The sequence below is a fragment of the Gossypium hirsutum genome, chromosome A03 (genome assembly GCF_007990345.1).
Source record: "Gossypium hirsutum isolate 1008001.06 chromosome A03, Gossypium_hirsutum_v2.1, whole genome shotgun sequence".
Taxonomy (NCBI): domain Eukaryota; kingdom Viridiplantae; phylum Streptophyta; class Magnoliopsida; order Malvales; family Malvaceae; genus Gossypium; species Gossypium hirsutum.
The window spans coordinates 110,993,320-111,018,092 of NC_053426.1; the positions used below are offsets into that span (position 1 = coordinate 110,993,320).

A 24,773-nucleotide genomic window follows, 5' to 3' on the forward strand; every position below is an offset into this window, starting at 1 on the left:
GCAGAAATTTTCAAACCCGCCAAATATTTATTATTCAGCGTAATTCCCTCCCTTTCTTTTTTTCCTTATTATAATTTGACTAAAATTGGTCAACCCAGGTGGAAGAGGAAGAAAACTGGTTTCATTTTGCCTCTAGTCCCTGTATTTTTTAGACTTTTGAAATTAAATCTCTTTTCTTTTAGTTTCAACAATTTAATTAATACCTCTTATTGTCTAATTTAAAAAATAAAAATTCAATCGTTGATATTGTTAATAAACTTTCGTTAAATTTGAATACGCAAAATTTTAATATATCAAAATTATACATTAATTTTATTTTTATGTGCAATATCATATCAATTTAAATGTTAAATTATTGTATACGGATATAATTATAATTACCCAATGAGAAAATAAATAAAATTAATAGTTTTTCAAATGTGTACAATTAAATTAAAATAAAACCTTCATGCAAATAATAGCAAATAATAATTAAACATAATCAGAATCACATCTAAAAAATCATTTTCATTAGAATTATAAATTTTAAAATGAATAAAAAGATAATTTAAAATTTTAATGCAGTGATTATTGTAACAGCATTTTCCTGATATACATACAACAGCAGTTAACTATAAAGCTAAAACCAGACATTGATGATACAAACTAAAATGAATATAAGGCTTGAAAGAATTACTAACCAGCAATGCCAATTTATATGTTAGTCTGAAATCAGCCCCTAGTTTTTTACTCACTTTCATAGTCTTCTTCATCTCCAAAACTGAAAACAGACGTATCAGCAGCCATTACCTTGAATTCACTTTCCAAGCTCGAAACTTCAGTGCCGGCAGCAGCAGCGGCGGCATCTTTTGTTGGGTTACCAGTAGTGTGTGTCTGTTGGGAGTTTGCACTTCCTAAAGAAACTTTTTCAGTAGAATGAACTAAACTTGTAACTTGATCTGGATTGGTACTCGTTTCCGATTTGGTGGTGGCTGAGGAGGCAGCTGGTTTTTGCTGCCTGTTTGTTGATGTAGCAGACTCTTCTTCCTCAACGTCTGAGAACACATCATCTTTGTTGTTATTGTTGCTTGATGGGGCTGCACTGGTGCCTGAACTTTCATCTGGCTTATTTGCGGTAGTTTTGGTTGGTGGGTTCGACGGAACAGGGTCATTATAATCTGCTAGCACAACCTCAACCTGGAAACCAGGGGAAGGTAATTTCCTCTGCATATGTTACCGAAAAGTGGCGATAAGATCAGACAAGACACTATTTCAACCAGACATAAAGAGATATAAAGATCTTGTCTCATCATAACATTTTCATGTTTTTACCTTGTCAAACCAATCAAGATCACTGGTATTCAGAATTTTTCTGTTTTCCATCATTGTTGTGTTTAGCCAACTGATAAATCAAATGGGCAGAAACACAATAAGACCAGTTAAATAAACACAAAGTTCAATATAATTTTATCAGAGAGGGGGAACTGATTACAGACCAGTAAAAATCTCCTTGGCGATCATGAAAATGAATTTTGAAGTCCCCGGCCAACTCGGTCAGACCAGGTTCCCCAGGCAAAGCAAATACCATGACTCCTTTCTTTGGTGCACTAAACCAATAATCTTCTGGCTGTGAATTAGCACACAAAACTTTGAATTGGTAAGGATGCTCCAGAGAGCTTCAAATGGCATGTTCTAAAAATTATAGGTTGTGATCATATTGGTTAGATAAAAGAACCAAACATACAGAGAGATCCTTAGTACGTTTATGCTTCTTTGTCGAGAAGAGAACACCTGCAGAGAGAGGAAGCTCATGATGATTATGTAGAGGCTGAAAGGCATGAATGTTTTAGTAGGACAATACAATGACTACATGTTCACCTGTTTGGAGCGCTACAGGGAAAATAATGCATACGAAAATTTAATTTGAAATGATTGCTCAAGTCAATTATAACCTCATTAGACTGCAGTTGTTATCAGGACAATTCAAAAAGGGAAAAAACGAGTCTGCAGTTAAAGATAAAATATGATTTTGAAATTCCTACAAGTGCCTGCAGCTGAAAGTTTGGGCAGTAAAATCTCATATTCACGTCTATCCAAACGAGTTTGTCTATGCATCAACAGCATCTTATGCATGTATTGAGAAGCCCAAAATAACTATAGGAAGCACCAATCATCGATTAAACAAAAAAAATTGTCATACCGTTATGATCAGACACTGTAATGGAGGGCCTGACCCAATAAGGACAACGAAGAAGCCGGAATCCTCGAAGCATGCACCTGTATAAAGATGGTCTCAGCACTAGTATAAAACCAAAGATGCAATATAAACATTGCATTGCAAGAAGAATACCTGCGCCCAGGCTGGTTTTCACCATTGAAGTATGTTAAGGTGCGCTCAAAGTATTTGACATACCTCTGGAGAACATAAAAGGAAAATATATGGTAATCAGATGAGATATAAACAGCTTGCCAAAGAATGAACCCAGAAAACAAAACTCAAAGAAAACAGCTAGAAGTCAACTGCTCACAATTTGACTAGGTAGAACAAGCCCCTTTCCATCCACACATCTTTTCTGGTTGTAATAGCCCATTGACTTTTCAGCAGTGGGAAAGAACTGCAAAGGGATAATTAAGTTATAAAAAGAACCCACCACTGTAGCCAAGAAATGTGTAGCTATATTAAATTCACTAGCATTTCTTCAAGAACATGTTCATTGGGTCGAACCTTCAAGTATAGAAGAAGGCTAGAGATCATCAACCCTGTCCTTGCCATCCCAGCTTTACAGTGCACAACCACAACATTCTCAATATCCTCCTTCAGCCATGAGTAAGCACTTTGACAAAAAGATAGTATCAATTGAATTGGGGGGCAATTATGGTCATCGAAGGGGAAACTAGCCACCTAAAGAAAAAGACCAATATCAATTGTAAGATTTCTCAATTTTTGTTTCTCATTGGTCCCTTTTACAGTAAGTTTTAACAGGGTAGGTTTGCTGTTATGCATTCATGAGCTGGGAAACAGAGGATAGTGAAGCACTGTCAAAGTTGAGGAGGAACCGACTCTTCCTACAAATTATCCTCTGCCAACAACTGATTTTTATCATTGAGTGAATGACTCTTCCCCACCCTCTCCTAGTGGATTCCATTGGCAAAAAGTTTAACAAGAAATTAGTGGCTGATTTTTTTTCTGATTTGTTCCACAGATCCAGACAAACAGAAAGTCTAGATAGTAAGGTTATTAGGTTAAGAAACCTCTGAGATGATATTTTATCAAAGCTACATGATAGCCACATGGCACATAGCCATAGCTAACAACAATTCAAGGAATAAGCCCATCTGAAATATTAGAAGTAAACATATAGTGTGTTACCATAATAAATCACAGCATACCTTTCCTTCAAATAATGAAGCATCGTACAATCTCTCAGAGCAAAGATTATATACTTTGTACTTGTCCTGCATAAAAGTCTACAGATTTTAGGACCAAAATGTACAATGCATAGCAATAAGGCAAGGAGGAAACAATGTACACACGCGCGCGCGCATATACGGCTTTAACTGGTCCGGCAATCTCAGACAACAAGGTTCATATTGAAGAAAAGGTGGATGTAATGGGAAAAAAGTATGGGTCAGAAACTTGATATTGACTAATAAAGTTGCTATATACAAAAGTAAATACAGATCATTGTCAAAGCAAGTATAGCGCAGAGAAGACTAAAGGCTAAGCCAGTTATCATGTTCAAAGAATAGAGAACACATTAAAAGAAGAGGCAGGAATAGTCTCCCTCCACCAATATCAATCAAACTAGACCAACATAAAACAAACTAGACCATGATTTTTTTTCCTCAACTTATTATGTAAAAAAATACAAGTACACACACACACACACACTATATGGGAGAAAACCAGAAAAGAAAAAAGATGCAACGTGTGGCAGATTATAAATCAAATAATCAATAGACATGTCATTACCTTGTGATGCGTTTCAAAAAACTGAATCACTTCTTCCATGTGATTTCGATAGAACCCCTGTATCACAATTATAGATTTCTTAGGCTAAATATGAGAGGATAGCCAAATTCAACTATTGATTAGTTTAGCTACCTCAACATATCCAAAAAACCCAGAGCTCATGTCACCAGCAGGGAACCCCATAGCAATTATATTCTCAGTGATGTATGACAAATCTAAGTCAAATCCTCCCTCCTGAAGTGAAGGTGCACAGGAAAGTTTACAAATACTGAGATAGTCATAGTATAAAAAACAAAAATTTTGGATATATCACTTTGGAGGCACATCTCACTACTAAAGAAAAATGTATAAGCCCCACCTGGTATCTCCGTTTGTTTTGTGAAACAACATGTCGAGCCTTGACCTGTACAGCTTTCACAGCATTTTTAGATGAGTCAACTATGCCTTTTGTAATTGTTCCAAGAAAACCAGGTTGGGTTGTTGTCGAAGCTCCATCAGCGTTACCATCTGCAGTAGTAGATTTTGAAGGCGACCGCAATCCTAGCCCGCTAGTAAACCGAGAAAAAGTTGATTTCCCAGCAATCCCTGTAGGTGTTAACTCCTCTTGAGAGGCAGCAAAAGGCTGAGGAATTTTTAAATTTCTAGTCCACGATGACAGCTTCGACGGTGCATCTTCCGTAGAAGAATTATCCGGTCCTGCATCCGTTGCCAAAGGAGTCGGCGAGTCTGCAGAGATATTAGCCATTCCGCCGATCCAGAGGTCTTGAAAAGATGATTAAAAGTTCAAGTATTCAAACTTCAAAATCCCAGCATATGAAACACCAGTGTATAGTCCTCAAAATCTACAACTGCAAGCATAATGTATAAGTTCAGCTAATAAAAAAAAATTAGTAAATGCTATTAAAAACATAACACTTCTTGTTCTTCCCGTCCTAAGTAAAGAACAATCATGAATTGCTAAAATCCATACTTATTTGACTTAATTCCTAAAAAAAAATTATAAATTCCAACGAAAAAAGCATAAATCAACCATCAAAAACTCTGAACAGTTGAAAACCTAACACTGAAATGAAATGAAACAAACGATCGCATTAAAAAATTTAATTAAAAAGTTTAAATCTAAGCCAGTGATCTTACCTTGCAAAAACGGAAACTAAAAAAACTAGGGTTTCGAGATCTAATAATGGAAAGGAGAAAAGACTGTGAAACAATGGCGTTTCCTTTATTTGGAGGTGTTCGTTGTTTTTTTGCTTCAGTTCACGTGCTATCCGTGGTCAACGAATGTGAGCCGCTGACTTAGTAGAAATTGTATTGAAGATCTTAATCGAACGGTAGGAAAATTCTTGTTTTTAACTTGTTGTGTACGCCTTCACTCTCTAGAATTCTATTTTCCTTTTATAATGTTCGACTGATCCAATAAGGGATAATAACTTGACGATGATACCAATGGGTAATTTGCAGCTAAAGTCACTAAATTATTAGTAATTTTACTTTTTGGTCACTCAACTTCAAAAAGTTACAAAATGATCATTGAATTATTTAAAAGCTTTCATTTTAAGTCACCGAATTATTCGAAAGTTTTCATTGAAGTCATTGGGTTATTAAGTTTTTTTTTTAAGTTTGGTTAGTGAGGTTCAAGCGAAGATTCGACAATCGGTTTGGTGGGTCAATACCTATTGACAAGTAAAAGATATACCTTAGATCCAAGTCAATCAAACGGTTAGTTTTAGAGATTAGAGAAGAAAACTGTTTGGATTTTGGTTCGTAGGTTGGTGACGTTTAAAGTTGTTTCATGAAAAAAGAACTGAATTATAAAAGAGAAGGGATTGAGAGTTTTCAATTAGTACAGGCGGTGTGAATAAAGATATAAACATACTAAAATATAAACATACTAATAATTCAATGACATTGGGTGTAATTTACCCTAAATTTAATTATAAAAAGATATAAACTTTTATCTTTTTAAAAAGTATAACATTTTGTGAGTTAAACCGGGTCACATGCGAATCTGAACTTGAAAATTTATTAAAATCAAGTATTACTTTGACTCAACTTAGTTCGGCTTACGAATGTTTCTAGCAATATAAATGGGTGAAGATACCTAGGAAAATAGATCATTAAAAAATCATGAAAATAAAAATATTTAAATAATTGAGAAAATTAGTTCAATCAGTCAATATCGATTCACAGGTCAATCAAATCTGATTTCTAGTCCAATTAGTCGATCTAGTTTTGAAAACACTGGTTTTGATTGATGAAATAACTTTTTTAATCCCACCAAGTTGAGCAAACAAGTGGTGAAATTCGAAAATAGAATTAATCGCTAGCGTCTTGACCTCATAGAAGAAAAAAATCGAGTATTATCGATATTACTAAATATTATAAAGGAAGACGAAAGAAAAAAAAATAAAGAGAGAAAGTAAAAGAATTAAAATAGTTTGCAGCTAATATAAAAAATTAGTTACAAAAGACGGTTTTGATAATGAAATGACCTAATTGATATTATATCGATAATTTGTAGATGTAATTAAAATATTTTGATGTCTGGTTCACAGTTTAGAATGAGGGTTATAGCTTGGGGATGTCTAGTGCAATTTACTATTATTATTATTTAAATTTTTAGAATTAAAAGACAATGACAATGGCTGGAAAAAGAAGTACAGAAATGGTGAAAGGAAATCATTAAAAATAATCTGCAATATGCATAAAAGACAATAAATCTGAAGGCATTGTGTATGCTTTAGTTTAAACAACACTACTATATATAAATGAGAAAATATTTTGTGATCTCCCTTCATTAATGTTTTTATGTCATTAAAAAACCAGTAGAAGTGTTTTTCATCCATTGCAGACTTGGTTTTAGCTTTCTCCTCCATGACCAAGGAGGAAATCCATTGCTTCTCAAGCACTGCCACTAACCGTAGTCCTGGTTCGTTGCTTGGTAATCAAACTAGCCGGACCTCGTTTCAATAGCTTTACTCCCAATGGACTGTCCTTGCTCTGCATCATACAACACAATTTAGGAATTATACATGTAAGCATTGGACATAGTAATGAAATTCCGATGCAGATTGTTAATTTACCATGCGGCAAGTTCCGGCTGTCAGGTCACATACGGGATACTCATGAGGGCAACAACTGTAGTGATCATCACAGCAGGTTGCAGATTCCATTGGGCAACATCCCCAGCCAAGGCAGTATTTGCCATACTCATATAAGCAACAGCAAGTGCTTCCTTGAGGACATGAGTAGTACTCGTTGCACACGGTTGGGGGTTTTACGGGAGAAGGGGGAGATGGAGCCGGTTTAGGTGGATTTGGTCCTTTCTTGATGGGGTACGAGGCCATCATTGCAATACCGCACTTGCCGGTTGATGTACCTGCGACATTACGTTCCATCTTGATGTATCCATTCTCTCCCCAGTTAGGACCCCATGAATTCCTCACAAGAAAGTAATCTACACCACCTTCTGTGCCGTATCCAACAGCGGCAACACCGTGGTCTAGGCTTGTTCCACATTGACCGGTAAACACACCCTGAACAGCGAACACAATGTCATTCATCAAAGCTAAGGATCAAATCCTAACATCGTTCCCGATCCCGGATTATCAAATGTTACCAAAAAACAGCTGCATAACTATCATTGATCCAAATAAAAAGCCATAAAACTAGAGGATTCAACAATTTACCGATTGGTAGAGCTGGAAGGCCCTGCCACCAGCTTCAATGGCTACACTTACAGGCTGATGTGCAATAGCCTTCTTCAAAGAATTCTCATCGTTTTCCGGGACATCTTCATATCCATCAATGGTAACAACACGAGCATTTTTCTACAAAGATAAAAAAAAGTTAAACACCATCATAAAAGTTTCTCATTAAAATGATCCAAATCAACCCACTAACCCTGTCTATATCACATGTATTATCAGTAGCACGGTAAGGGTAATCTTCTTCAGTATCAATACCACCATTGTTAATAATAAACTCAAAAGCATGGTCCATTAAACCACCATTACAACCCTGGTTATACATATTATCACAGTCCACCAGTTCCTGCTCCGACAAAGAGATAAGATCACCGGTCACGATCTTGTTTATCCCTTCCACAGCAGCCACGGTTGAAAATGCCCAGCAACTCCCTACATTCATAATCAAAGTCATACAAACAATCCACAAACAAACACATGTAAAATGAAAAACATCAAAAACCATGTCTTTACCACATTGGCCTTGATCTTTTACATCCATGACAGCACCTTTTTGTCTCCAATCAACTGACTCAGGCAATTCATCACCAACCTTATATGCATACCTATTACTCTTCTCTTTCCCCGCGAGTCTACGTAACCGGGTTTTCGGGTCAACCCTAGTACCCAAATACATAGCTTTGTATTCCTCATTGGTCATATCCGCAAACCTGTTAAGACCCACCTTATACATACGATTAACCGAGTTATGTTCCACGATGAACTTGAGATTATCCTTAAAGATATCGAACCGTTTTTCTTTCTCTCCCAAGTCATTATAAGCTTTGCCATGTTTCACCAACCACGTTTCGTACAACCTTCTTACTTGGGTATCGGTTGTTTGCCTCTGTGGTTGTTGGCTTACATGGTTAAGGTCGTAATCGATAATAGACATGTCCAGAGCCGATGACAGGGTCACCAAAAACATGGTGAAGATGATAACATGGGTTGGGTTCTTGAGGAGAGACATGGTTTGGGATTTGGGAGATTGTGTTTGAAGGGAGATGAAGACGATGATGAAGATGATATGGGTATTTATAGGAGAAAAAAGGGAACAATAAAAAATCAATAACAAAAGAGAAAGAAACCACGTTGAAAGAGGAACTGAAACCTGTGTGGTGTTTGTATCTGTCACGGTTTCATTATAGGAGGTCCATGGAGAGAGACCCTACTTACAAGGAGAGGCGTTCGTGGAGAAACCACTCTATATATATTTGGTCATCCAAGTTTAGATTATTTTAATTTAATCCTCAAAGTATTAATATAATTTCAATCAGGTCATTCAATCAATCTAGTCATTTTCTTCAAACAAATCTAAGTTATTTATGCACACGTATGTTAATCGATATTTAGAACTGCTCGAGCTTCAGCTCGAACTCAGTTCAATAATTACCAAATCAAATTCGAATAATTTGTAGACACCTATATCTCATTGGTTGGCACTGTGAACCCATATTGTTCATTAACTTTGCAAGGGATGGGATTAAAGATTTTATGTATTCTCATCTTCAATCCATTTAACAGATAGTTGCAAGCTGTTCAATCCCAATCCATCTAACAAATCCTTCAAAACCAGACTATGCTGATGATCCATGCCTCCTTCAACAGCTCTATTTGCCATCTCCTTCAACACACCACCTTCTTTCATTAGCTTCATCACCGCCAGGGCTATATCCTCTTTCATCCTCCACCCAATCAGACCATTCTTCAACACCCACTGCAACGCTTTTCATTATAGAACTACTCATTGCGCTGAGCAGCCATATGTAATCATTGGCACTCCTTAAGTGATACCTTACAGATTTGAGTTCGACCCTAGGTGAGTCATAAAGATCAACTGAGTCGGGTTAATTATTCCTTTGAGTCAAGCCATCTTAAGCATTCATTTGCATCAATGGAGGTTCCATTTCCTCTTTGTCCTTGTTGCAGAGAGATAAAGGCACTGTGAGTATTTGTTTCAAGGGGTTGTTGAAGCAAAATCTAAGAGCCATGACGAATTTAGGAACCATTTCTTGGGATCAAATTTTCATTAAGATTAAATCGAGTTTGAATTTGTAAATTATTCTCGCATTAGGACTTAAATTTGATAATTATTTTCATATTACTGAGCTAGGTAATTGTCCCATGTTAGGAGTTAAAACTTTTTTTATCGAAATTAATCACTAAATTTGATAATTCTTCCTATACTAAAATCTAAATTTTTCAATTTTCAAGAAAATATCAATAATCTCAGATATGAAAAAAATTACTAAATTCGAACTCCAAAAAGTAATTTAATCTTTTTCCATTAAACTCTATGGTTAGATTGAGATAAAATAAATATTTTCCCTTATTTGGATATAACGATGACAAAAAAAAAATTGAAACCGGCAAAGATTTTGATCCGATTCAATGGATTAAATAGACAATTTTTTAAAATCGGATTTGAGACAAAACGGGTTAAAGTTGGGTTTGGATAGACCCACCTTGCCCCGAAACATTTACAAAATTTCCCCTACATATATTATATTTACAAATTATTTTACATATAATTTCTTTCCTTCTCGCTAAACAGAAACTCTCTTTTTCCCCATTATTTCTTCCACCGCCTTAGTTTTATATGATAAATCAGAGTTTTTGGTAAAAATAGACAACATATTAGCTTGACATTTTGGCACATCCAATATATTTACACATCAACAATAAATTTTTATGACATGTGAAATATACGCATCGGTAAATAAAAATGTAATTTTTTTTATTTTAATAATTTATTTTTATAAATTTTAAAGTATAAAATCAAAATTTTATTATTATGTAATCATCAAAGTTTAATTTTATTATTACTAATTTAAAATTATATAAATTATAAAAGAAATTTAAATAGAATTTTTTTCATTTTAAGGGGTCAACTACTACCTAGATTTGTTCATGGGTTGAGCCCAGGGACGAAGCCAGGGGCGCTGGCATGGGCCCCAACCCTCCCTAAAATGTAAAATTTCATTTTAGGCCCTTAAAAAAAATTTTAAATTAGTAAAAGTAAAATTGTATTTTGGCCCTCTCTAAAATTATAAAAATTCAATTTAATCCTTTACAAATTATAAAGATATAAACTATAAAAAATTAAAATTTCATCCGCCCCTAATAAATTTTTCTGGCTTTGCCCCTGGTTGAGCCACCCAATACGGCCCAAATACCCGTCCAAAAAGTGGGAGGATTTGGACAAAAATATAGGCTCAAAAAATGGGCTTGGATAAAAAAATAAAGCCCAAACCGAATTAGCTAAAAGACAAAAAAAATGTTATTTTCTTATTGTTTTCTCACTATTTTGCTACAATTTCACTATCATGTTACTACTATTTTGTTGTTATTGTTTGGATATTATATAACTCTTATTTTATTGTTAATTTTGTTATTATTTTAGAAAAGCTCGTTTAGAAAATGGGTCGAGCCTTAAGTATTTTTTTCTCAGGCCCAACCCAAAATTTCAATAAAAAACCTTTGCTATTTTTGTTGCTATTTTTCCATGTTTTGTTGTTGTTTTTCCACTTTTTGTCATTGTTTTGTTACCATTTCACTATTATGCTGTTAATATTTGAATATTGTATAATATTTTTTATTGTTAATTTTACTACTATTTTAAAGGTATTTATTTTTTAAATTTTACATAAAAACATAAAAAGACAAAAATAACTTTGGAATAATATTCAACCCTTATAAAAGTAAAAGGGTTTTAGAAAATTCACAACTAAGTTGAGACTCGGTTGAGGGTACACTAACTCTATCATAACTTTAAAGAATAGTATAAATATAAAAATAATATATTAAATTATTTATGCTTAAAAATTTGATAAAATACAAAAGGTTATCAAATGATTAAATTTTAAATAATGAATAAAATATATTTAAATTTAAAAATAGTATAAACAAACTTAAGCGAGTTTGGATTAATTATTTTGCATATGAAGATATTTCGATCTAATCCGAATTTAATAATTATGTATAGATTGGTTTTTCAAAAAAAAAAGTTAATGTAATTTTTCCTTCTAAATTTCGTACCTATATTTTTTTAATTCACTTTTGCATATCAAACCAATTAATTATAATAAAAATAAATTTAAAAGAGGATCACATATTTACATAAATCTTAGTGGAGGGACCTAAAAATTTTTAAAAAAAATTTATTTTTCTCTTGAAATTTGTTGAACATTTTAATTTTTTTTTCGAATTCTTATTATGCATCTTTTTAATTTTAATTAAATTCATTTTTTCAAATTTTTTATTAATCTCATAAAAAAATTAAAAATTTTATTTAAACCCCAAATTTTCTTTTTCTTTTTAAATCTTATAAAATCTTTAAATTTTTAATTAAATCCCTTAATCTTAACTCAAAAATCCTGTTATATCGAGTTGAATTCAAACACGAAATCTTAAAATTATTGAAGTATTAGTAGATAGATAGATTGATTTGATGGCTATTTTTAAAGTTGGGTTATTTAATTACAAGAATATTGATTGAATGGGATAAAGGTTGCTTAAGTATATCAACTTTTCTTTTGTGTTAAAGACGTTTTTGCTTTTGAAACTTGAAAGTTGATAATACTACTTCCTTTTTGTTTTTAAAACTGTATACTACATCTTTTTGATTCGTGATGTCTTTTTTTTTAAATGTTTTGTTAGTGAGTTTTAAGTGATGATTTCATGATTGATACGGTAGATTAATACCATCGACGAGTAGAAGAATATATTTTAGATTCAAGTCGATATGATGATCAACATCAGAGATTGCAAAAAAAATTATTTAAATTTTGATTCACAAATTCATATTATCCAAAATAGACCCAGCCTTGGAGTAATTTGGGAGTGCAACCGCCTAAGGCCCAAGGGGTGAAAAGGCCCAAAAATAAAATTTTCATCTTTTAACATGAAAAAAAAACTTCAGTCTTTTAAATTTTATGATCGATGCCTCGTTACAAGTAGGAAAAAGAAAAGAAAAAAAAGGGCCCAAATTTTTTATTTTATTACTAATATATGTTTCTATTTTATTGTATTACATTTTATAATTTTTTTTTAAAAAGGGTCCCTATTTATTGTTTCACCTAGGGTCTCAAAAATATCAAGAACATGATTGATCCAAAACAGTTTTATGAAAAAAAACTGAACTATAAAAGATAAGGTAAAAAAGAGCTTACGATTGATGCAGACAATGCGAACAAAGAAAATCATATAGCATCAATTTTAATAAACCAATGACTTAAATAAATAATTTTGAATGGTTCAGTGACTAAATTATAATATTTTTAGTTAAATGATTAAAATAAAATTTTACACATAATTTAGTGACTAATGATGAAATTTACCCTATTCTTTTTCTTTTTTAGAAATTAATCATTAGAAAATAACTAATTAAAACAACTAATGATTAAAGCAATACGCGTTTGACAAAGGAAGGCTTTGTTATTTCTGTGAGAAAAGAAGGAAGCCTCTGGTAAATTTTTTGTGATTATGATTATAATGATTATCAAATTAATTGACTTAATCCTGAAAAGGAAGCTTCCTATCTTCACATTATCATTTAGTTAAATTTAGGTACATTTATTTAGCAAAATAATTATTATTGTCATGTGTAAAGTTGTTATTTAAATAGTATGTTTTAATAGTCCCTTGGCTTATTTAACATTCTAACTTTGTCATTAACTCAAACATGAAATATCTGGAGTGATTGTAAGTACTTAATATAATAAAAAAATCAACTTTGAATGGTTCAAAGTTGTGAGTGAAAATCGATAAAAGAATTGAGTATTCATCAAACTAGAGGGGACGACGACAAAATCATCCTTAAAATCACTTGTAAAACTAAGATTACATGCATAAGTAAGACTAAAAAACGTGTTATAAGAGCAAATGAAAACTTCTAAAACTGAAAAATTATTAAACAATAAAAAAATAAACAAAAAAACATATAAAACTTAGACAATATGGACCTAAATCGACTCGTAAAATAATTTATTGTTTTGAAATATTCTAGAAACAGGAACACATTAAGAAACTGACGAAGAGACACCCATTTTTTAATAAAAATTACTGGTGGCCGGTGGAGTTTTAGCGAATGGCAGGCGCCGTCATCTGTTCATCACAACTTGTGAAAACAATAAAAATACCCACAAAATAGATATTCAAACTGAAAAGAAGAAACGAGAAGAAGAAATAAAGAAATGTTTAGTGAAAGGGAGAAAAAGGCGACAAAACAAAAAATAAGAAGTAAATAACTTAGAGGAAAAAAAAGAAGAGAAGCTTTTAGGGTTTTTTCACGTATTCCCTTGTCTTTATTTCTAAAAATTTAATTATTTTACTTTTTAAATTTAAAATGTATGAATAACATATTTTAACATTTTTGTATTAGACATATTAAAGGTAAAAATAAATGAATAACATAATAAAAATCAGATGAATGATTAAATAATCAAACTATTAAATATAAACACCAATCAATTGGTTTTATACCAATTCATCTCAAATTTTTAAATATTAAATAGTTGATTCTTAATTTAATCGATCGGTGACAAGGGAATGTGCAAGCTGGGATGAGCTAAGTTTGATTGGATGTTTGATGGTTTCTACAGCAGTCAAGTTACCTAATTTTGCAACTGATATGTCAGCCCAATTTATTGCTCACTTAATTCTCCCTTGTGCTCTGTTTTTTTTTCTCAGTAATAACATGTTCTTCAAGCTTGACTTTTCTTAGTTATGGTCTCCTCCTTTTTTTTCTTATCTGTCTATCTGCCCCTGCTGTATTAAACACCCTCTCGAGGATCTCGTGAACACAAGAAAAAGAAAAGAAAAAAATGCGCACCCTTTTTTTATTATCTTCGTTTTTGTTGTTTTCAATCATTTTTCATCCATTTTCTGTTCACCAAGTGGCTAGTGATCATGAACCAGTGATTAGGGGAAACAAGGAAAAGTTGGAAAGAGCCAACGGCGGCGGTGGGAAAGTTCTTTCCCCTGAAAATTACAATGACAACTGTCCTCCTCCACCTCCTAAACCTGAATGTCCACTTCCACTCCCGCCTCCACCTCCACCTCCGCCTCCGCCTCCGCCTCCGCCTCCTGTACCAAAATGTACATTTCCCCCACCTCCACCTCCACCTCCTCCGCCACCACCTCCTCCTCCGCCTCCATGTAAGTTCAAGACAAAAAGCGGCTGCTTCAGAAACCAGCGGCTAGCAAAAGCCCACAACGTGATCCAAACATTCAAGAGCAAAATCCTAGTCGACGAGAACAGCAAAAAATTCACAAAGACATGGCGAGGCACCGAGGTTTGCAATTACAAAGGCTTCACGTGCGATATCCGTCCCGACGTGAACGAAACAGCCGTTGCTTCCGTCGATTTCAACGGCGCTAAATTTGCAGGGCCGAACGGTTATCTTCCCCTCGATGGCTTCATCGACAAGTTAGACGACTTAGCTATTTTCCATGCCAATTCAAACAACTTCACCGGCACCATCCCATACGAGGTCTCCAAATCAAATACTTATACGAGCTCGATTTAAGCAACAATCAGTTGTCCGGTGATTTCCCGATGAACGTCCTTAAAGCCACCAACTTAACCTTTCTGGACTTACGGTTCAACTCCATTAAAGGTCTGGTTCCACAACAAGTTTTCAACTTAGACCTTGATGTTCTCTTCATCAACAACAATAATTTCGAACAAAGACTCCCCGAGAATCTCGGTGACACACCGGTTTTATACCTCACTTTTGCAAACAACAAGTTCACCGGTCCGATTCCGACAAGCATCGGCAAAGCACCCAACTTGCTCGAAGTGCTTTTTCTTAACAACAAACTTACTGGGTGTTTACCATATGAGATCGGCAACTTGAGTCAAGCCACCGTGTTCGACGTCGGGTCGAATAAGTTAACTGGTCCCATACCATACTCGTTTGGGTGTTTAAAAAAGATCGAGCTTCTCAACTTGGCCGGCAATGAATTCTATGGCGAAGTACCGGAAACCGTTTGTCAACTCAAAAATCTACAAAATTTATCATTGTCATACAACTATTTCACTCAGGTTGGCCCAACTTGTAGAGACTTGATAATGAAGAAGAAACTTGATGTGAAAAACAACTGCATTTTGGACTTGCCGTTTCAAAGATCAGAAGCCGAATGCACTGCATTTTTCTCGAGAAAATTATATTGCGATAGGAAAGATTCGTTTAAATGGGTTCCTTGCATGAAAGGTGGGTATAATAAATACAAGTATTCAAGCCCAGAATCAACAACGAGTTCTTCTTCACCATCTGTGAGAACTTACAGCACCCTTATCCCCCACAGGTTGTGACTTCCATGCTTTTAGATAATATATACAACATCAAGCATCAACACTGATATCGGAATGTAATCTATAATTCTATGTTGTATTTCTCTTGCAGTATGTATTAAAGCTTACGGTGAATAAATTAACGTAGTTTTTTTTTTTTAAACATAAATATAAAGTAAATTGGGACTTTAATATGTCATTTTCTTGTCCATCTTTTCCAACAAAAAATAAAGGAAAAGTGGTTTGAAAGCATGACTTACTTTTTTTTCTTAGGGTTGAAGTATGTTACGGTGTATGAAACAGTAGACTAATTAATTAAAATTTCTTAAAAATATCTTTAAAAAAATATTGTAAAACCGGTTTTCTGATCTTTTATCTAAATTTCCGTTTTACCAGTTTTGAACGATTGGCTAAAAAAACTGATTTAATATTTTTTTTAAATTAATTTCTGATTTAACTGATCCGGCTCCGGTGGCAGGACGAAGAGTAAACAAAGGTAGGGACCCATCGCAAATGCCGACAGCAAGCAAGGTCCACCATGGGCACAATTGGTTCCATGCCATTGCCAACTGCCAAGTACTTTGCTTGGTGCATGAGTCCAAGGCAGAATCTTCTTCTTTGGGCCCTAATTGTTGCATTTATTGAGCCTTAACTTACTAGGTTAGGTTAGGTCCGATTCAAATAAAATATAAAAAATAATTATTTTTATTTACCTTAGATTATATTTTAGTAATTCATATTATCTCATTGTAATATTTTAGTCATTTAGTCATTGAGTTATTAATTATCGTTAATGGTGTAACGATAAGCTAACGTGTCACATTAAATCATTATTTCAAATAGAAAATTTAGGTCAATTTATACAATTGATCTTCATATTTTTTCGTTTTAAACAATTTATTGTTTTCTTTTACATTCTTTTAACTTTTTTTCTTTATTTTCCATTATATTTTATTTCTCCCATTGTTTTCCTCCCTTCTCCATTTCTTTTAATATAGTTTTTTTTTATATTTTCCATTTGTTAAAACTAGTCCCTATACTTTTATTTTTTTGAACAATTTAATTTTTTGAGTGAGGCGAGCTTGTAGATTAATTTTAACAAAAAAAATTTGAAAAACTACGTTAAAAGAAATTGAGAAGGATGGAAAACAAAGGGAGAAGCATAAATGAATGGAAAATAAAAGGGAAAAAAAAGTAAAGTTAAAAAAACATAAAAGAAAAAAATTAAATTGCTCAAAATGAAAAAAAACATAGGGACCAATAGTAGAATTTAACCTAAAATCTTTGTTTGAAATAATGATTTAACATGCTACATCATCTTACCATTAAACCGTTAACGTCAATTAACGGCCTAGTGATTAAAACGTTACAACATGAAAACATGACTAAAACGTAACATTTCAATCATAAACAATTAAAATGTAATATAAAACAAACAAATAACATCAACATGTTATAAATATGTTAACATCTATATATGCATTGCTCTCATATCAAATGATATATTTATTATTTTTATGATTAATAAAACTGAACCGATTAAATCGAAAATCAATTATGCAGCGTTTGGGAAGAACCTTAAATGGTTAATGGCAAGAGGCGAACAGTGGGCAATCAATAGCTTTCAAGGAAAGGCACCATCTTCGGCATAATTTGTGTAATTTCACTTATACCCAAAACATTGTTTTATTTATCCAAAAATTATACAAAAAAAATAAAATTATACATGATTATGAAAAAGATAAAAGTATCATAAAGATTTTTGTATTAAAAGTCAAGTTATATTTTACTCTTTTAACTAAAAAATGGGCAAATTAATCTCTATACATTAGATTAAAGAGCAAAATTGATCTTTTCTATTAAAAATTCTATTAATTTCTACTGATAAAAAATGACATGATTAACAAAATAACTAGAAAATTACGTGTGGCGTGTTAAGTGTACCCTATGCCAATATACATAGACAAATTTTTAACAGTAAAAATAAATTAAAATTTAAATAAAAAGACTTATTTACTCTTTGAACTAATGTATAAAAGTTGATTTACCTATTTTTTAAGAGAAATGAAAAAATACTACCCGATTTAGTACAATAACCTCTGTTACTTTTAGAAATTATTTTATTTCTAATTTTAATTCTATTTCTATTTCCTTTTTCTTTATTCTTTTCATTTTTCATTAAGTTTCCAATTTCTAGCCCATGACCTGCATCTCCCTCTCGGCCCACTTATTCAGATTCATATTTTTATAATCGAATTTGAAATTTTTTAAAATTAAATTAATATTCAACCTGACCCAATTAGAAGAGTTCATAGGTTAGGCTGGATTGAGTTCGGGTCGACCCTAAGCATGATATTAATATGCTTTATGTTTGCCCAAATTCAACCTGACCAAAATCTAGGCCTAAAATTTAGCCTAAATTCACCCATATTTTCAAAAGATTTAACCCAAACTCATTTTAGGCCCACTCATATTATTTTTAATTTTTCAAAAAAATATTTATATTCTTTCATAGTAATATTTAATAAATTTATACTTTTTTTATTTATTGAAACTTTTATATATGATTATATTAACATTATTTTAATATTTATATTAGAGTAGTATTATATATTTAGCATAACTTTATTTTTTTAATGCGTTCTAAATTATATAATATATAAAAATAACGTAATATAAAATATAATAAACTTAAAACGGGTCGGGTCGAGCCAGGGGTTGGGTCCTGAATGTTCAAACTTGAGCTCAACCCATATTTTAAACTGGCTTAATTTTTTTGCCTACGCTTATTTTAGAACCTAATATTTTTACCCATACGTACCCTTCCACATTTCAAACAGACCTTCAAGTCTAAACGAATAACTTAACTCATAACTAGATGTAAATACGAGACGTTCAAAGACAAATGAGAGGTAACTATTTAAAAGTGAGCACAACATTTATGTAGTTGAATGCTCGTTCGACTTCAACTTTGTCTCTATAAAGATATCTTAGAAATATACTTGGTTGTGGCATGTGAACCTAATAAATTTGATGGATTTGAAAATCAAAACAAAAAGACGAGTTTCGGTCATTAGGGTTTCTAGCCATTGCCATATTTTATTTATTATATATTAATATGTATTAAATCAAGTGATAATGATATCGATATTTTTTAAGTAATGTATTGGATTTAATTCTCGCAAATGGAGAAAATAATATAAGGAGAACTTATCTATTAATTAAAAAATTGACTAATTTCAACCTGGAATTTAATCGATGCCCATTATAACTTTCGAATATCAAGAATCTCGTACCAAAAAAGGAAAAAAAAGTGCTCGTTGCATAAATCAAAATAAACTTTTAAGTAATTATGTATTTAAGACCATATTTTTATTTTCATCTTGGGATGATAAATCAAGTTTGTTGACATATTAATCCTAGAAATCATTGAGGGATATGCAAGGGCGGAGTCAAAAAGTTGGCAGGTGCTTCAGCCTCTCTCTCTCAAATGGAAATTTATACTTTTAGTTTCTTTATAATTTATAAAATTTTAAATTAATTTATGATAAAATTACACTTTGGCCCCCCAAAAAATAAAAATATGATATACTCCTTTAAAAAATATAAAGATGTAGTCTATTAAAATGGTAAAATTACATTTTTACACTTAATTCTGACCCCTCAATTTTTTATTATTTTTTTTGTTTCACCCCTAGGGATATGACTATAATATGGTATAATAATGGGAAAAAGCAGCATGAAAGTTCCTTTGGGTTAATTAGTTATTGTACATTAGATCAAAGAACAAACTAATCTTTTTGTTTAAAATTTATCCATTTCTACTGTTAAAAATTAGTCCATGTATATCAGTATCAAGTACATGTGGCACGTCATGTATAGCTATCTGATTATTCCGTCAACTATGCCAGTTTTTAACCGTAAAAATAAATGAAATTTTTAACAAATATAGAATCAATTTGCTTCTTAATCTAACATATAGGAACTACTTTACCCATTTTCTAAATAAAGAGAACAAAATATAATTTAATTCCTAATACAAAAACTTCTCTCATACTTTAGCCAATAATACTAATTTTTCTCCACCGCTGAACATTGAATCTTATTAGGACTGAGGCAACGACTTTGAAATTCCAGCAAAGAAGCAGCTATTATTGGAGCACTAACGTTCCCTTTAATGGTGGACTTTGCACATTATCAATTTGCACCCCTCACTGCTATTAATGGCTTCGGGTTCATGGGATTAGGGTTGAAGGACTTCTTTTAGTATGTATTAGTATTATTCTTACTACTATTATTATACTAAACAAGCTTTTTTTTAATCAGTTTATTTAGGTAAATCTCATATATAAATTAAAATATAAGATTTAAGAGGTTGTTTGGTAAACAGAATTTCGGGTATTTTTTAATTGATTGGGCACAAATGGAAGATTAGATAGTCAAACCCTCTAATTGTAGTGTTTAGTGAATGTAGGTTTGCAAGAGCTTGTTGAGTTAAAACTTCCAAAATAAAAAATGCAGGGATGAACAACGTTTTTCATAGCTGATTGGGAATGAGATATGTAGAATGATATACCTGACTATGCTTGCTAAAAAATTACTCTCTTTGTCACGTGCTCTTATTTGTGGCATGCTCCCATTTGTCATTTTACACATATCAACTTTTAACTATCAGTTAAGTTTTATTAAAACAATCAGCAATAAACCATCGGCCTGTTAGCAAAACACTACCTGAGAGTTGAATGGTTTCTTTTAGTAATTGAGATTTTATTTTTGTTTGTTTTCTGATCATTTGTGGGAAAGAAACAGCAAACATGAAGCTGCCATAATAGGCCCACCTTTATTATTTTCCTGTGACCAAATTTAAGTCCCAACTATTTTGGGAAGACCCTTGCATTAAATATACAAATATCATGACTTTGTATATGATGGGGTGAAGCCTAATATTGTTAATTTTTCTCTAATTTCTTCGAGTTGGTACTACACTTTGTTTTGCTAAAATATCTCGTTGATTGAAAAGTATATCTTGAATATCACCATCAAAATTTAACGATATCGGATTAGAAATAATTTTAAAAAGATAGAATTAATTCAGTGAATGATGTCATAAATTTATAAAATTATAATTTAATATATAGTAAATTTACTTTGATCATTTTAAAAATAATAAAATTTTAATTTTATCTTTTAAAAGATTATAAAGATATAAATTAGTAAAATGGAGAAATTGAATTTTAATTTTTAGCTATATATAGTAAAAATATGTAAGTTAATTTTGGTCTTAGAAAATTTTTTCGGCTTCCCCGGGTTGCATGTGACCAGCACAATAGGTCATAGATGGTTTACAAAAGATGAAACAGACCAAGATAAAAAGGATTGAAAGAGACAAGGCGTCAACATTGCTCCAAACAACAAACGAACAATATAATTCTAGACCTATAGCTTTTACCGTCACCACCAAGGATTTGCAAGGAAAGCCACCATTTGAGACTATAGGATGACAGGGATGATTCAAGACCACCCAACCATGAAAGCCTTTAGGCATTGCTCCATGAACTCAGGGCACCAAGAAGCAAGGGGTAAAAATGGTTCAGAGGCCAAATGATCACAAGTAGAGGAGTCTTACTCCAAAAAAAAGAGACATTAACATCATCTTCGACTAAGAGAAACTATCGGCATCGAATGACAGCACTTAGAGCCAAACAAAAGGAGGAAACAAAAAAAAAAAAAAACAAAAGCAAAAAAGAAGAGAAGTGCGTGAGAAAAGGAGGTGGTGGAGCAGCGCACGGTGGTCGAAACAATGGATGACCATCGAGACGAAAATGATGCAGGAAAGAGACTATAAAAAAAAGGAACAAAATTAATTTCCACAGTTACCATACCCTAATCTCACTACTACTAAGTTAATTTTCAACTAATGAAAGTGGTATCAAATTTGTATTATAGAATCCTATGTATTTACTTGATAGTCAAATTATTTATCACTTTAGATAAGATCTGAGTTCAAGCCACACTAATCACATTATCCAAAAATAAACCATGCCAAAATCCTATATTAAGTCCTAATAATTTAAACCCACACTATGCTAACGAGCTCTAATCATAGGCTGGCCTATCACTATCGTGAAGCAAATATATTGAACTATCCACTTCTTCATTTAATTTGTAAGTAAATGTACCACTAAATTTTATATTTTAACTGCACTATGTGTATTGACTAGATTCCCATCTACAATTTTTTTCGGAACACTAAATATAATTAAATTATTAGTGAGATTATATTTTGGTCACTTAATTTTAAAGAGCTACAAAATGGTTATTAAATTATTCGAAATTTTCATTTAAGTTATTGAATTATTTGAAAGTTTTTATTCAAATCATTGGACTGTTAAGGTTTTTTTTTTAAGTCCGACTTGCGAGCTCCAAGCGGTGACTCGACGATTGGTACGGTGAATTAGTACCCATCAACGAGTAGAAAAGCATATCTTAAAACCAAGTCAATCTGACGGTCAATATAAGAGCTTGGAGAAGAAAACTGTTTGGATTTTGGTTCATAAATTCATGACGTTCAAAATTATTTCTTGAAAAAACTGAACTGCAAAAATGAAGAACGAGAGCTTCCGATTGATGGAGGCAATCGAACAGAGAAGACCATATAGCAACAATTCTAATAGCTCAAGGACTTAAATGAAAACTTTCAAATAATTCAATAATCATTTTATAACTTTTTGAAATTAAAATACCAAAATTAAAGGTAGATTACACTTATAACATATAACAAATCCTTAAAATCCCAAGCTTTAAATAGATTCAAGATCTCAAAAATCACGAGACATTAACCAAAATTTCACCTACCAAAACCAATGTGAACCATATAAACTTATAATGAACCATCTTCCATATCCACTATCACTAATAGAACCCATATGAATACATTTTCGTTTCGACAATGATACTCAACAACCACACTAACCCCATTATATAATATTATATATATATACCCAATTGCAAAGATTTTTGTTTCACTTTTAATCAAATGGAAATTTTAACTTACAATACCATTTCCTTTCTATTCCTTTACTTTTTCGTCTCTGTTTTATGCCAGAATGGTTCCGATATCAGCCCGATAAGTTCGCCGTCAGCATTTGGTGTCTCGACTCAACGGTTAATCTTTAAAGACCGGAGACTGGCTGTTGTTTACCCTATAATCCAAGCGTTCAAGGGAACCATCACGGAAGATCCACTTAACCGGACTGGAAATTGGGTTGGAGGTGACATATGTAACTACACGGGCTTTTACTGTGATAACCCGCCTGATAACTTGTCCGCCATTGCCCTCGCCGGCATTGACTTCAATGGTTTCTTGTTAGGTGCACCCACTCTCGAAGGTTTCATCGATAAGTTGCCGGACCTTGCTATCTTCCATGCAAACTCCAACAAGTTTGCCGGGTCCGTACCAGACGTCTCGCAGCTCAAGTACTTTTATGAGTTGGACTTAAGTAACAATGTGTACGCCGGTACATTTCCGATGACAGTCATTGGCGTAAAAGATTTGTCGTTTCTAGACATCCGTTTTAATCTATTCTCCGGTTCGGTCCCTCCCGAAATTTTCAACCAAGCACTCGAAGTACTCTTCATTAATAACAATGATTTCACCGCCAAACTACCGGAAAACTTCGGTTCAACACCGGTTCGTTACCTCACTTTGGCTAACAACAAGTTAACAGGTTCGATCCCACGAAGTATCGGCAACCTCAACATGACATTGATCGAAGTATTACTGTTGAACAACAAGTTAACAGGTTGTCTTCCTTACGAAGTAGGGTTTTTAAAAGAACTCAAGCTCTTTGACGTTGAAGACAACCTTTTAACAGGTCCATTGCCATGTTCACTGTCCTGTTTGGACAAGATCGAGCTGCTCAACTTGGCTAATAACCTGTTTTACTGGGAAGTGCCTGAAGAACTGTGTGCGCTTGTCAACTTGGAGAATTTGACGTTGTCGGGTAATTACTTCACTAAAGTTGGTCCTGTTTGCAGAAAGCTGATAAAAAATGGCGTTCTTGACATGACACAGAACTGTGTCCCTGATCTTCCCCACCAAAGATCGTTGCTTGAATGTACAGAGTTCTACTTGAAGTACATTAGGTTTTGCCCGTACCCTGAGACGTATAAAATCATACCCTGCAAGGATGATTATCACCATCATTGGGAAGGGTCCAAAGCCAAGACCAAGAAAGCACCTGTTTCTTACAAGACTCTTTCAAGACACAAGTTTTAAGGTTTATGTTTTTTTTTCCCTTTGTTTTTACTAATATGGTGAATATTTGATGTATCGTTAGTTTTATTTATTATCGGTGAAAATGATATTTCGTCACTAGTAAAATAAAAAATGGTGGAGAATTTATAAATAAATATTAATAATTTTATTTAAATATAAACTCAAAACTCTAAACTTAAAATATGAAAGATGGTATAAATTCTAAACCCTAAACTCAAATTTTAAATTCAAGAATTAATATAAACCCTAAGTCCAAAACTAAAAAAAAATATAATAATTATAATTATGATTTATCATATTTGTTCTTTCTCATACAATATCTACAACTATTCATAGTTATAGGAGAACAATGCGCTTCAACATACTCAAACCCACATACTCTTACACTGACAACATATCGATGTCAATTGAACTATTTAATATATTTATTTGTTAGTCTACCTTTTAACTTTTTATATGAAAGAAATTGTATTAGTGTTGAGTAGAAAAACATTATGATTA

General features: G+C 32.7%; 3 protein-coding genes and 1 pseudogene across 5 annotated transcripts; 2 read left to right on the forward strand and 2 right to left on the reverse strand.

The window, feature by feature from the left end:
- Positions 1-487: 487 nt before the first annotated feature.
- LOC107935026 (phosphatidylinositol 3,4,5-trisphosphate 3-phosphatase and protein-tyrosine-phosphatase PTEN2A) lies at positions 488-5,333 on the reverse strand. Of its 3 annotated transcripts, none has more exons than XM_016867556.2 (13): positions 5,090-5,333; positions 4,311-4,800; positions 4,085-4,186; positions 3,953-4,009; positions 3,370-3,435; positions 2,705-2,881; positions 2,508-2,594; positions 2,330-2,394; positions 2,180-2,256; positions 1,724-1,770; positions 1,476-1,606; positions 1,312-1,381; positions 488-1,203 (listed from the first exon to the last, which is right to left on the reverse strand). In XM_016867556.2, the coding sequence occupies exons 2-13, from the start codon at positions 4,695-4,697 to the stop codon at positions 727-729; spliced, it is 1,743 nt and encodes a 580-aa protein (XP_016723045.2). In that variant the 5' UTR covers positions 4,698-4,800; positions 5,090-5,333; the 3' UTR covers positions 488-726. The 3 variants fall into 3 exon arrangements, with proteins under 3 accessions (XP_016723045.2, XP_040958153.1, XP_016723046.2); XM_041102219.1 differs by having other exon boundaries at positions 3,370-3,447; XM_016867557.2 differs by lacking the exon at positions 3,370-3,435.
- Positions 5,334-6,634: 1,301 nt separating this feature from the next.
- Positions 6,635-8,874, reverse strand: LOC107935034 (probable cysteine protease RD21B). Its single transcript, XM_016867567.2, has 5 exons — positions 8,173-8,874; positions 7,856-8,091; positions 7,642-7,782; positions 7,036-7,488; positions 6,635-6,952 (listed from the first exon to the last, which is right to left on the reverse strand). The coding sequence occupies exons 1-5, from the start codon at positions 8,666-8,668 to the stop codon at positions 6,854-6,856; spliced, it is 1,425 nt and encodes a 474-aa protein (XP_016723056.2). The 5' UTR covers positions 8,669-8,874; the 3' UTR covers positions 6,635-6,853.
- A 5,440-nt stretch (positions 8,875-14,314) lies between these two features.
- LOC107935033 (uncharacterized protein At4g06744-like) lies at positions 14,315-16,154 on the forward strand (annotated as a pseudogene).
- Positions 16,155-23,001: 6,847 nt separating this feature from the next.
- Positions 23,002-24,397, forward strand: LOC107935007 (uncharacterized protein At4g06744). The gene has a single exon (XM_016867536.2). The coding sequence runs from the start codon at positions 23,031-23,033 to the stop codon at positions 24,270-24,272; it is 1,242 nt and encodes a 413-aa protein (XP_016723025.1). The 5' UTR covers positions 23,002-23,030; the 3' UTR covers positions 24,273-24,397.
- The last annotated feature ends 376 nt before the right edge of the window (positions 24,398-24,773 follow it).

Bases quoted from the DNA above. Each gene is read 5' to 3' on its own strand.
- LOC107935026 (XM_041102219.1), bottom strand. From the start codon at position 4,697: ATGGCTAATATCTCTGCAGACTCGCCGACTCCTTTGGCAACGGATGCA. The intron at 2,395-2,507 runs GTGAGCAGTTGA...TATGTTCTCCAG, and splicing joins TTGTTCTACCTAGTCAAATT to AGGTATGTCAAATACTTTGA. The intron at 1,382-1,475 runs GTCTGTAATCAG...TTGATTTATCAG, and splicing joins CGCCAAGGAGATTTTTACTG to TTGGCTAAACACAACAATGA.
- LOC107935034 (XM_016867567.2), bottom strand. From the start codon at position 8,668: ATGTCTCTCCTCAAGAACCCAACCCATGTTATCATCTTCACCATGTTT. The intron at 8,092-8,172 runs GTAAAGACATGG...TTATGAATGTAG, and splicing joins AAAAGATCAAGGCCAATGTG to GGAGTTGCTGGGCATTTTCA. The intron at 7,783-7,855 runs GTTAGTGGGTTG...TTATCTTTGTAG, and splicing joins ATACATGTGATATAGACAGG to AAAAATGCTCGTGTTGTTAC.
- LOC107935007 (XM_016867536.2), top strand. From the start codon at position 23,031: ATGGAAATTTTAACTTACAATACCATTTCCTTTCTATTCCTTTACTTT.